Below are 14,032 nucleotides of genomic sequence, written 5' to 3' on the forward strand. Positions count from 1 at the left end.
ACTATGGGCTAATTCAAACCCACCACCACACGTAAAGCAGGTTAAATTAGTCTGATGGAGTTCGCCTTAAGCAGACTAGAGAATTCTTATAGATCTCTTGTGCTGGGAGAGCTGTGGAAGGGCAATCTCTGGCAACATGGCATTGGCATATACTGGCAGGCGACATCAGCTTCAAACAGCGCAGCAAAATTAACATCTGCTTGCAACCAAAGGTTTCTGTTTTCGACGTTCAGCTAAGGTTTAAGATACACAGTTTGCAAGTCCTTTAGGCTAGGAGCATAAACATGGCGATACCCACAGTTAACTTTGCAAGCCCTCTTTGGTTAAGAGTTCAGAGCCTGGTAATGGAAGCTTAATTCCTTTTCCTATGCTTGGAAATAGCTGGTAGTATTTGTGGGAAGAGGTTCACTGAAGTACAGGTAGCTAGAAACCTTACTAGACAACTGCATTAATGGTAGCAACAAAAGCAATGTTACTATCCACTGATGCTCTGGTGGTGTTCCCCTACTGCTTGCTGCAGTGAAAAATTTGAAGTTGAATTGTCACATTTAAACACAGAAGAATCCTTGCACAAAGTCCCAAAACATTATTTTTATTTTTGATTCATTAAAACATCCTAGTAAAACTAACGTTAGGACATCATAAAGGAATACCCAACCTGCTAAAATCATTGTGTAATACCACCAAAATACACTAGAGGTTAATGAAGAAGGAGGAAAAAAAAAAAAAAAAAGTATTTCTCTGACTTCATAAGTGGAACAAAGAACTGATGCATACAAAGAACTATCCCTTAACAGCTACATTTTAAACTTCAGGAGTTAAAACTAACTTCCCTTCTTTAAATACCCAGTAACAGGTGAATGAAGAGGACAGGTGAACCTGTCAGAAGCAGAACAGTAGTAGTGTCACAGCAGAGCTAGGCAGTAGCAGATCCTCATGTGGAGCAGATTTAGCTCCACATGAGCTGAACCCCTCCAGCTTTCCACCAGGACCCATGCCTCCCCACAATGGCCTCACCTGGATCTGTTCTCCCTCCTACCCCCCGAGCTCTCAGCCCAGGAAGCTGCAGAGCTCAGCAGTGTCTTGTTTCTCACCTTCAACCCCGTGCAGCTGCCTGTCTTCTCAAACAATAAGCAAAGGTGATGCTGATCCCCAAACGCCATTCACTGCTGCAGGCACATGGTTTTATAAATATCATAGAGTATTTGAAGTAAAGGACAGGCTAACTGTGCATTGCAACATGATTTAAGTCACTGTCTTCAACATTCTTCAAAACATTCATTTGGCTTCCAGGCTGCAAAATGCCAAAGCTCTAAAGGTTATTAGACTATTGCTGGTTACAATGGGAGTGTGAAAGTTTGCAGTCATGATAACATATTCAACTTAAAAGAGAAGAAAATTGAAGACATGATTAAAAAAAAAAAAAAACACTTTACATCCAAAAGCTTTTACTGTCCATTTATGCAGCTGACAAAGGAGCTTTTCCCCACTTCCCTACTCCCCCATCAAAAAAAAAAAAAATCCATTTCAAAGTAAAAGAAAGACTGAGAGGGAAAGAAAAAAAATAAATTTAATGGATTTTTCTACATGCATTATGCAAAGCAATTTTTAGTCTAGAAAGAGGTACTGCAGTTTACCTAAATTGACTCTTGAGGGTATTACACTTAGAGTGAATGTTTAATAGATGTTAGTTCAGTTGACGAAGTAAATAGCTCATAGAAGACAAATAGCTCTAAATCTCTTCATAAATTGTAATTTTTCCACAAGTGCTACTATATAGCCTAAAAGCGTACCCTGCGCTACTGAAATATCACTAACAAGTACTTCTGCCTGCCACACTGTACGTTAGAATAGAAGTGAAACAGAATTTTTGGATCAAGCGTTCCATGCTCTTTGCAATATGCATAAAATAACACAGACTTTTTTAGGGGAAATACAGATGGCTGGGTGCTGGACTGGAAGTTCAGCACTCTGCCAGAGATTCCTGGTATGATCTCAGACAAATTATGTAACTCTGCTGTTCCTCAGTTCCGAATTAGTAGAGCTTGAGTAGAATTACTTCTGCTCTTTATACAGGTTTTGAAAAAGCACAGCAGCAATGTTTGTGACTCATTCAAAAACTGAGGCGGCATGAACCACCAATGTACGTTATTAAAAACCAGGAGCAACACTATTCAGCATTTGTGAGAATTCACAGGTTGGTTAGCCTGTGACAACAAAAGCACTTTTCCTTTTTTTTAAATCTTTCTTTCCTTTTCTCGTTGCTTCAGCCTTTCACATTGCCTCTTCCTTCCCTGGGGGTTAAAACCTGAAAAACATTAGATGAAGTTTTGCATCAGAACAAACCAAACAAGCATTTGCAGTTGACTGGTTCAGTGGCCAAACAAAAACACATTATTCACTCTACCCTGTAAGCAATAACAAATGTTTCCCGACACAAAAAAGCCAGAAAGCAAATTTGCTTCAATTCTTGTTAATAGATTACAAGTATAACACTAGAATTGGACTAATAAGAGTTATATACTAACTCTTAGAAGTAATTAGAAGTAAGAGCTTTTAAAGCTGTTTTAATCTTAAGATGGATAAAGGAGAAGACAAACCACAAGAACCTTAAATTCTATTTTAAATACAGTAGCAGTAAAAGCTTAGTAGAACAAAGAGCTATATGTTAAATGAATGCTGAAAAAGATCCTTTTTATCTCTGAATAAAATATATAAAAAACAATCCTCAGCTGGAAATCTTTAGAAATCATTTGCTTAAACAGAAAAAAAGAATCCTCATTTTTCAAAACTTTACATTTAATTTCAGAACATTGATGGCAGCTTTCTCTTGTTTACTTCCACTTCTAAAAAGTAGAAGTTCTTCCATTTCTAAAAAGAAATCAAGATGACAAGTACAGGCAATGTATAATGCTAAAGTGTGTCACATGGCTTTTTTTAATTCATCTTCCATCCAGTTCCAGATGGCTTTGAGAACAAAACCTTCCAACCAATGGATATTTTATCCGAGAACAGTTAGGAAGAGTAGCTAAGTTACAAACAAGTCATACTTAGAAAACCTTTTAGTCAAATCCTCAAATAACATTACATCATAAACTCACAGAAAAAGGAGAGAGAATACACTCCTTTCTATCTCATTTTCTATTTTCAAAGCGTTCCACACACGTTAAATACTTAAACCTCACACTCTGAGGTAAGAATGAATCAACAAAAGCCTCTTAACATCTCTGCCTCACTTTTTTATTTATGGAAGTTGTCACGAAGCCACACAGTGGGCTAATACAGAAAACCAGAGAGTCCTGAAGTACAGACTATCTACTCTGAAATCAAAGGGAATGTCAGCTGTCAACAGCGGAATAAGGATTTCGTCTTGTTTTCCTGGAATCACCAGTTATGATTTTTCTAGCATCCTTGCTCCTTTCTCGCAACAGCAAAGTGTTCTAGTCACCTCCCTTCTGCTAGGGAGGAAAGAAAAGTCACCACAACATTTAGGTTGCAAGATCAGTGCTCTTAGACCACACAGCCTTTCTCTGTGCACCCTGACTATCCGGGAAGCAACTAGGGGAGCACGGAGACAAGGCCAGACGACGGCCTGAAAAACCTGCATTGCTAAATCCCGCTCATGCTCAAAGCTCATTTTGTCTTTTCTGTTTGAGGTCCGAGTGCCTTAAAGATGAATGTGTTAGAAATTTATCTGGATGCTTGGAAACACCAAATATGAACTGGAAAACTATTTAAAATAGGAACAGCCTGGTCCTATGGGCCTCACACCACCGTCCCCATACGGCTTCAAGACGTTTATCTGAAACAGTAGAAGGAAAAAATCCCCACCATAAAAGTTCTTTGCTACTAGGGCCAAGAATAGGTCACATCAGAATCTGCTTACAAAAACTGAATTTTTGTTCTAACTTATGTCATAACTAAGCCAAGGAAACCACAATCAATAGAGAATTATGTTCAACGGAAGTTTCTTGGCAACAGCTGCATTAAAAATGTTAGGGTTGCTCTCCTTAGTTTTCCCGTATCTTTCAAAAATGATGGGGCACTGCCACTTTTGCAGATCGTACACATTCTGCTGTCAACCTACAGAGTGGTACTCCGTCAATGTTTCCAAGGCATAGCTCATATCTTGTAGTGAAGTTAAAGACATCAGCTACAATGCAAGCTACTCGCTGTATCCATCTTCCCTGATTTTCTCTCATGAACTGCAGGGCAAATGGACCATTTCAAATTGATCAAACATTCTCTCTTCGCTATTTCATTCAACTCCAATTTAGCCTCCGGTCACAGATATAAAACTGCACCCTTTGGCAAATTAGTATCTGACAAGTCATGGATGGCCACCAGAAAATAGATACAACAGCACAAAAGAATCACTCACCTGCTAAATGGGCTGTTAAACATAACTACTTTCACAATAAAGCATCGCCAAGACATAAATGCAAATAAATTAATTCTAGGTACTTACTAAAAAAAATTGACTATACAATAACTACTTGCCCACAGGGAAAAGGGTTGTATCTCAGAAGGTAATTAAATTGAAGCTAAATAAAATCTGCTTTTCACTAGTTATGACCCAACATGCCTGCAGAGCACATTTGGCTTCCTCATCATCACTTGTAAAAGTCATGTTTCATCTTATTCAGTACAGGCTAGGTTTAGACTTTCTGAATGCTGATTATGTAAGTAAAACCGGCAGGAACAGGCTTATTTCTTAAGAAAGCCAAAAATAATTTAACAGGACAAGAAAGGAAATTCATACATTAATAACAGCATGAGTGTAACACGTAGAAATGAAAGATGCGTTTAGGGCAGGAAAGAAGCATCTCTGCTGTACAACTATCTTCTGTTAATACTGGAGTGTTCAAACTAAAAATGTTTCTATTGCAGACTAGAGTAGCTACTTTTACACACTTTCCAGTCAATCCTCCTGAGAATCACAGCTAACCTTTAAGATATATGCCTCTTGGACCACTTAACTCCAAAAAGTTTCAAGGATGATTCTTCAAAATAGTTTTACTGAACTCCTAACAAGTCTCTGACATACTTCAAGTATTTTTTAAGCACACAAGGCAAATCCATCTACAAACTCAGGCAGCAAATCTGCCGGTAAACATTTTGAAAAACACTTTTAAAAAAAAATGGCAGCTGAGTGCAAGAACCATTGCAATTTGTTGTTTTGCTACAGCAGGAGGCAAAGATCACAGGTGGCGGGGGGAAGCCTTCTTCTGCACCACATTCTGATAAGATTTGGTGCATTTCAGAAGGTATCCCATCCTGTCATCCACTCAGCTGATCGTTTCCAAAAACTAAACAGAAATATAAAAAGACTACTGCAATTTCATCACTCTCAAACTGAATTCCTTACTCAAAGAAACTCTGATGCATAAAGATAATCCTTAACAATCTAAATACTTACATTTTATTCCAAAAGTTGAAGTAGATGACTGATGTCCCAGCCACCTTGATAACACCTGATGAGTGCTTATGCCACAAAGTCTGCAGATTTTTGAGTGACACCTCTTAGATGAGGAAACAGTCTCTGTCTTTATAAGTGGGATGTCACTTACATCACACTTCACCCATCTCTAGCAGTACAACTGGGGTGGCTCTTTCCAAAGATGCCAGACTAATGGTCACACATAAAAACAAGCTATAGAGACCACTTCTGGTTGTCTGAAGTGTGTGTGTGTGTGTATGTGCACACAGCAGAGGTGTGTAACCTTGGATGAAACTTCTGAGGAAACTGCTAACTTGCAAGAGATTTGTGTGGGAATACCTAGATTAGAGCCACACAAGGTAAGAATGGTAAAATTGCAGTCAGAGGTATGATCCTTGAGATGTGGCGAATTAGCCCTTCAAGGACTCCAGAAAGAAAATGGGGGGGGGGGGGGGGTGTCTGGAGTGGGAAGAAAATACAACATTATAAGGTAACAAACCTACCTGGGAAAAAAACAAGGAGGCAGAAGACAGCATCTCAGTCAGATAATCAGCCCGTCCAAGAAGCAAGAGAAGACGATCTTTCCCACTTCTGACCACTGGCCGGCCAGCAAACGAATGAGGTGCCTTACACGGGGGTCCTATGTTATTACTTGGCCTGGTAGCTCACGAGTCCTAGCTATCTACTGCACATCTTAGTTAATAAATAACTGCTTTAAAGTTATGTAAACCCTGCTTGCATAGTCTCTTCATGCACAGCAAAAAGGTTTATGAACAAAGTGCCCGAGAGAAGTAGCATTACAGCTAACTGTGCAGTTAGGATTCCCCTGTAGATGTGTAAGGCTGGTAGCAGGATCTCAAAGAGCAACAACCATTTAAGTGAGTCTTTATACTACTGACAAAGCGTCCTTAAAATTGTACTGTTACAAACGAACTAATGAAAGAAAGTCTATGTTCGTATTAAGTCCCTGTGAACTAAATTTATCTTCACATGCAAAAACTGAAATATCTCTCCTCTCTGCCCATGGAAGATATTTAAGAATTAATCACCTAAAGAAGAATTAATCACCTAGAGATTAATTCTCTAATAAAATTCTCCTTGTAGTCAACGTTATCCAATGTTGTTTTAATTTTCGTTTTTCAAACTGACTAGCTTTGCAATTTGATCTCGTATGAGTTTTGAGTTGACAGGGAAGCAATTATATCAGCTGTTTCAGTTCTATCTTATGATCACTCTTCTTTGGGTCTACAGTTGAATATAGCTCACATACAACCAAGACTAATAGAATTCCACACACAAAAAAAAACTCCTTTACAATCTCTTGATTTTATACAGTCAATTTTATATCATCCATTAGCGGCCTTTTTAATTATCAGAGAAGTGAGCCAATATTTTATTCAATATTAACAGGTAATCTCAGTTAAAAAAAAAAACTGTTTAAGCTTTTTTTTAAGCCTTTTTGTGTATACTTTGCTCAAACATTCATTACAAATTCACATTCAGAGAGATGAGATTTTAGTTTCTCATTTCTAATTATAAGCTATATTTGACATTTTAAACTGCAGTTAAAACAAAAGCATATGACAAAAGTTTATTTTGAAGCTAGCTCTTTAACAGAGGCACAATGTACCTGAGCTTTTGAAGAGGAAGCTACTTTCAGATTTAGTTCACCAGATTCCCCAGTTCTGACTATCATATATAGAACTAAGGCATAACTCTGTCTTGTTGAAGCAAACAGGATTGCATTGGATATGCAAGAGGAAGAGTCAATACTGTCTTCCTCCTCTCCCCATCACATAAGCTGTATCTGAGCTTTTAAAATAGTAAACCAAAACTGACCAAAAAAAATTTATTTTGAATCTCTATCAAAATGCACATGGCTGCTTAAGTCATCATGATGAGAAACAGAATTAAAATCTAAAGAAAAGCTAATCAAGCAGCAGTTAAGCTAGATGAAAAGACAAAAAGGCCGTCCTCTGTATTCAGAGAAAGTCATAGGTGACTTAAGTCTTTGCTTGTCCTTTTTATGCTCATCTATGGCCAACACTCATTAGTAGTGTCATCCCCAACACAGTGCACATCATTTGCCTTTTAAACATCGGCAAAATAACCAGAAACCAAGCTGTAACACAGTAAGCTTTCTTCAGTTTCTTCTACACAAGGGAAACTGAGCCACAGCCCAGACCATTACAAGTTTAGAAGAAAACAAGGCTTTCTACAAGTTCAAAGAGAACATACCCACACAGTTTAAAGACGCCTGCGATCCCTCACAGTGAGCTGGATCTTACTTAAACTATTACCACAAAGAGGCCAGTCCTTCTCCTTTATCTATATGCTAATTCCATACAAAATTCCATAAAAGTTATTTTTAATTTCTTTGATCACTATGTAAAGCCAAGCCTATCTGGCCAAATGTTTTGCAAAATCTCCAAATCATTTTTAATCTTAGTGAAACTTAATGATGCTATAAAACTTTGACTGTAAATTAACAGTCAAGTCAAAGCATCTGCTGAGTATCTGTTACCAATATATGATGTACCGAGGCAATATTTGTACCAGGAGTCTACCAATGACGCGCTACTCCATCAGCTGGCAAATGCAACGGTAACAGCAGCAGTTTTTCATAGCAATTAACATAATACCAAATAAGAAACAGCTGTCTACATTATTTAGCATACTACTAGCTGTGGGTTATTCATTTACCCACACGCTCAAGGATTTTACTGGCATTGACATCCAAGTGCCAATCATTTACAGCTTTCATGTAACAGTACAGATATTCTTTTACTGAAGATATTTTTACATGCTATTTTTTATACAACAATCCAGTTCTGCGTGTTTCCAAATATCCAGTTGCTCATTGACAAAATCCTTCTAGATAGTGACTAACACATTAACAATCCTATTCCTTTATGTTACAGCGAGCCAGAGTGAAAAGCATTACTGAAGAAAACGATCCTCCCCTGAAGTCTCTGGGCAGTGCGATATGAGAGGAGAAATCCCCAAAGTAAACAGACAAACAAGCACAAGAAATAAATTCCAAATTTATTGGAATATAAAATGCACCTATGCCCTGGGTGCAGCTGATAGCCAAACCATTAGCCTTTGCTGCCTGTGAGAAGGGTGTCTTGCACTCTCCATTTGTACAATGAATTTTGTCTTGCTGCCTGACTACTCACAATCCAAGTAACATTCAGTGATTAATTCACAGTAAATAATTCACTGAAGGAATTACAGCGGGAGTAGGATAGAAAAGAATGCATTAAATGCATGGGTGTCATGGCAGAGCAACTTCTGCAACTTGCAATCCTAACCACCAAGAAAGTCTTTTCTGCATAGGGTACATCTGCTTTCTACTTGTCTGGTATTGAACTAAAAGGAATGTTATTCCTCACCACCTCAGCTCTCCGTAACAGCCACTTACAAACCTTTGCTGAGCCACGAATGACACCTCTAAGCAAATGAAACACTGTAGGTACTGTGTCAAGCTGAAGAACATGCAGCTATGGAAAACAAACGAGCAAACACTGCCTTGTGAGCAGCTACATCCAAGAATCCACCACAGGCAGGTTGGCTGAGGGCCCTCCTAGCACCCCAACCTGAGGTGCTTCTTGTATTCCTTTCAATCAGGCTACCAAAGCAGCTGCCAGACTTTTCATTTCCTACTTTGGAGGGCCTGGGTTGGGAAGGTAGGAAAGATGAGTGCTAAGGGAGACATCGATAGGGGGGGAAGGTAAGGGATGGACATCAGCCAGGAAAAGGAAACCCGTTCTGGCCAGACAAGCTCCTGTAGCATAACTAAGCCCACATCTACAGGGTTTTGCCATCTCCTCTAACCTAGGAAGACCCCATCGGTGGTGACACACAATAGCTGTGGAGCCAGCATTTTCCTTGCCAGGCAAGAGCACGCCCCGCCCCCCCCCCCCACCAGCAGCTGGACCTGCTGATGTGGAGGGCCCGCTGTGGCATGACACACCGCTCACCCTAAGAACCAGGGCAGGCGCTCAGAGATCCTCTCCCCAGAGCCATGCAGCGCTAGGATTCTTCACACAGATGCGCAGCAAATTCACCTGATTAAGTTTTTAACTTCATTAAACACCCATGTGGATCACCTAAACCGCAATCAGAGCGGCCTTACTTTGATTTTTACCCCACTACTGTAGGCGAACTAAGATCAACCAAAATACAGCCCCTCTAACTGCCAACAGGAGCGCGCCTAGGCGGGCGAGGCAGTTTAACCGATCCATTGCTTGGATTAAGTTCCCCGCTCCGCGGGTCAGTCGCGATCCCCGGGCCCCCCGCGCCTCCCTCCGCGGGCCCCCGCGCTCCGCCTGTCCTCGGGCGCCCCCGCGCGGCTCGGCGCCGCTCCTACCGGGCTGAGCCATGCCCCTCCCCAAACCCCTTCTATTGCCCCCCGCGCTACTCACGGCGTTGGCAAGCCGGCGAAAGCCCGGCGCTGGCCGCTGCGTGCTGCGAGCAGGGCATCTGCTGTCATTAGCGATCTTTGTGCTATTAATCAAGTTAACAGGCTGGGAGGCAAAGCCACGATTCAGTACCGGGATTTGGCTTTCGCGTGGGCTGTCATATTCTGCACTATTCCCAACTATCAAATCGATGTCATGCATCGTAACAAAAATATTAATATCAGGCAAACCCAGTAGTTTCTTCAAGTAACTAACGGAACTCCCTAGATGATTTACCTGAACACACCCTTTGTATGCCATTTCCTTAGTGAAATGAATGGGAATTCTGACATTTACTCAATTTTTTTACTCAGTTTTTACCCAATTACTTGAGAATCAGAGAGAAGAGGAGAAGTTCTAGTTGGATTTCAAGACGTTTGAATTAACTCGCTTGCCATGTTGCCTTTCCATTCTTGTTTAATACCGTGTATGCATCCTCTCATATTTCATTTTTGCAGTTCAGACAGTCTCCAAACACCTGCACTGAAATATTTTACAAGCACTTTACACAGCACTGCAGTCAGCTGTAGCATACTTTATAGGTATACTGTGCCTGCACGCTCAAGAGCTGTGATTCAGCAAAGCACTCGAGTTTATTCACAAAAACACTTGAGGCATGTGTTAGTTTTTAAGCATGCACTTAGCTCCCGTTATCTCTATGGATTTTTCTAAGGCACAAATGCCACTTTCAAACTTCTCTCTCTCCAGGAGTCAGAGATGTTAAAGGACATGCACACCACCTTAAAGAAGAATACATTCCTAAATGGGAGCTAGAAGGGAAATTTTACAACTGTATATAGCATTTGCTGCGCAAAATTGCAAGGAGCAAGAAGCAACCACCCTTGCTATGCGGTGGTTTTGCAGTCAGACATCTTGCAGAAAAACTAAAATTATTTAGCTGCTCTTTCAAAGACTGTATGTTACAGCGTTTAGTGCAAAAACGCAGTCATATTGTGGAGAACTGGGTCATAAATGCCAAGAAAAATCAGTTACCATTTTCAAAGCAACCTCAACACAATTCTTTGTAGGCACATCTTCTTCTTCCTCAAGTTAAAACTTCCTGCTTGAAGTCATCTTACTGATGAAATACACTACAGCAGATATTATTAAGTTTTATTTTGGATATTTACATAAAGTGTTGCTGACTAATGGTTGCATCAGGAATCATAATACTGACTGCTGACTATCTCACACTGAAACTCCCCACCCTGACAATCCATTAACAAAGTGTTCTTTTTGCATGGAGTCTACTAGATGGTTTACCTTTCCCTACCCCTCACATTTTAAAAAGCACCAAACCTAGGAAACGGAAAACTATGACAGCATAATAGAATACCAACGCCTACCAAATATCATGTGTCCAAAATATAGAAAGTCATATAGCAGAAAAGAAAACTTTAAACTTCAAGCATAGTTAGCCAACTACTGGATGCAACACCTAGAAATTCCTTTATCTTATTATGGCATAAGCCAAACAATCTATACCAAAGAAAGTAGACAATCCAGGTAGGGTTGCCAGTCTAGAGCTTTTTCCATCTGGCTCCAATTTCTTTCTCTTTCAGACTTCCTAAGTGACTTGTCAAGGCACTTAGGCTCTCTATGTCCGTGGTATTTTGCAATCTCATCCCTATGGGGATAAATTAGTTCTTGTGATATAACACTTCCGGCTGCCATACAAGTATCTTGTCAAACACCATCAAATGCTTAGCAACACAACGCACGTTCCATTAGTTTTTCTGAGCATCAAGAGCTCTGAGCTTCGGCACGCTATTAAAAAGTTAGTTGGTTCCCAACAACTTTCTGCTCGATGTAAAAACACACAGTTCTCATTAACAGAATTCATTATTCTATTAATATTAATTCATTAATAGAATTAGCTCCCCATAATTCATCTCACTGCAGTATCTTGAGCCGAGGTACATTTAAACACCCAACCCCAGAAAAATGTCTGCTCTAAGACTAGGAGATGAACAGTTAGGCTTGAGAGCCCATCTAAGAAACATGAACAGCATTATCAGTTTAACGTTAACAAGCTATTTTTGAATTTTATTAAAGTTAAAATATTCAAGAAAACTTAACTTAGTGATATGCATTTTGTCTTCTGTGGTCCTAGCCCAGGAAAGCTCTTAAGCACATGCCTAAGGTCTTTCACAGACCTATCTTCAAGGAAATCAGGTATCCAAGCTTCCAATGCAGCTAATGAGGTTAATAATCGCAAGACATCTATCTACACACACAGTGAGTTTACACGCACATATCTGTGCTGGACCAAGCTGTTAGTGAAGGAAAAGCAGTACTGAACTACCAAAGCTAACAGAGTTACACTGGTATGCCCTACTTTGCAAATACTCTCTCTTCTTCTGTATCCAAAGCCAATTGCTGCAAACACAGTAGATACACCTGCCCCACCAGAGATTGTTTTAGGGCCATTTGAAGCTTTCCAATAGCCTGCATTTGAACTTCACAGAATACCGTGCAGTGTCCCCCATGTCCATCCCCCTCCCAGAGAACTAGACTAAGACTTTGACCACCTGAAATCCCAAGGATCCAAGAATGAACTTGAGAAATGCCATCCCAAAAGACTCTTCATCTAAAAATAGTTGCAGCATACACAAAAGGTGTTTCTTCAAAGACTAGTCCTATGTTACTATTATTCTAAGAAAGTTTCTATTTTCTTTTACTTTCTGTCACACCTTGAAGAAAAGCATTTTTAGAGCAACATCTGCAGTTGCAGCAACAAATAAAGTTTCACAAACAACCAACACCTGGGAAGCTTACTAGAACCTATACATACTGTTAGATATTTTAGGGATTAAAACAAACAAACAAGCAAACAAACACAGAGAAGATGAAGTGGCAATCAGTGAACAATCAGCTCACATGTCTGGTAGATGGTAACCTGAAAGCTTTTTGTGCACAGTTCTCAGACTGTAAGATTTCTACATAATCGCGTAAGGCAGCAAGCTCTTCAGTAGGCAGACTATAATTACATACGTGTTCATACGTCCTGTCCTGGTCTCTGGTTCTCAACTAGAGGTTCTAAGGCACAACTAAGGACTACCACAAAAAAGAACAACACACATTTCAGTGTGAAAGTAGGTGACTTTACCTGATGCTGCCATCAAAACACATGGAGCATTTCTGAATTTCAGTCAGTATCTCCAATAAGCGTCACTCATTTCTCTGGTTTGGTTTTCTTTAAGGCAAGTAAAATACTCTCTCCCCAGACGTCTCAGCTTTATAGGTCTCACTCCTTAAAACAGAGCACCTGAACCAATTTGACTTTGAAGTACTTCAGCTGGACCAGTGACCACAAGACCCAGATGCAAAGTTACCTAACTGGGCCCATACTGCATGCTACAGCCAATTGTGTAACACACCTCAGCACAATTTTATAGGTCTTAATCAGGCAAAACTCCCTGCTGAGTTCAGGGAGGGAGGTCTAATCAATCACAGGCTGCAAAAGCTGGATCCATATTTCTCCTTCTAATGAAAAGGTTTATTTTGAGCTATAAGAACATGAGATTATGCGAACTAGGCAAACCCGTAACTCTCACTTTAACGACACCTGGAGTTTGCCTTGTGTTTAATCTACCAGCCACACAAGTTAGTCATATTAGCGCTCTTCCTTCGGCAGCAAGCGAAAAGAGCCGGCAGGAAAATAATTTCACAGATAACGGGCTTGTTCTCCGGGTGCAACTTCTATAACGGCAACTAAAGGAAAAAGCGGCATGCACGGGGGAAGACTCGCCGCTCTCCAAGTGAGCTAAACTGCCTCCGATGAAATCGTAAGAAAAAAAGACAACCCCAATTTCTCAACTCCGGTTCCTTCCCGAAGTTGCCTTCCAGAGGACCGTTTCCAGCAGGCAGCGCGCCGCTACCGGCGCCGCCTGCAGCAGAAGCCACCCGCCGTGCCCGCACGGCCGAACCGCCGGCACCCGAGACCACGCCGAAACCGCCCAGCGGGGAGGCCCGGGCGAAGCAGGTGAAACGCCGGCAGGGGCGGAAGCGGGCTGCGAGGCGCCCCGCTCCCCTGCCCGCCTCGCCCCGCCGTCCCGTCCCGGCGCGCGCCGCGCCGTTACTAACGGCCGGGCGGAGCGCCGCCGCGCGAGCCCCCCGCGGCGGCCGT

At 41.0% G+C, this 14,032-nt stretch overlaps 1 protein-coding gene across 2 annotated transcripts in view; it reads right to left on the reverse strand.

The window, feature by feature from the left end:
* Positions 1 to 14,032, reverse strand: part of CPNE4 (copine 4) — a 230,097-nt gene that overhangs the window by 215,753 nt on the left and 312 nt on the right. The window contains exon 1 of one of the 2 annotated variants that reach the window (XM_068935604.1): positions 13,013 to 13,615. The exons of the other annotated variant lie outside the window; for it this stretch is intronic. Coding sequence (XP_068791705.1) covers positions 13,013 to 13,025 — 13 coding nt within the window. The 5' untranslated portion in view covers positions 13,026 to 13,615. Of the gene's footprint in view, positions 1 to 13,012; positions 13,616 to 14,032 lie in introns of those variants that run through there. 2 annotated transcript variants of the gene reach the window in all.

Source organism: Struthio camelus, chromosome 2 (assembly GCF_040807025.1).
Source record: "Struthio camelus isolate bStrCam1 chromosome 2, bStrCam1.hap1, whole genome shotgun sequence".
Lineage (NCBI taxonomy): Eukaryota > Metazoa > Chordata > Aves > Struthioniformes > Struthionidae > Struthio > Struthio camelus.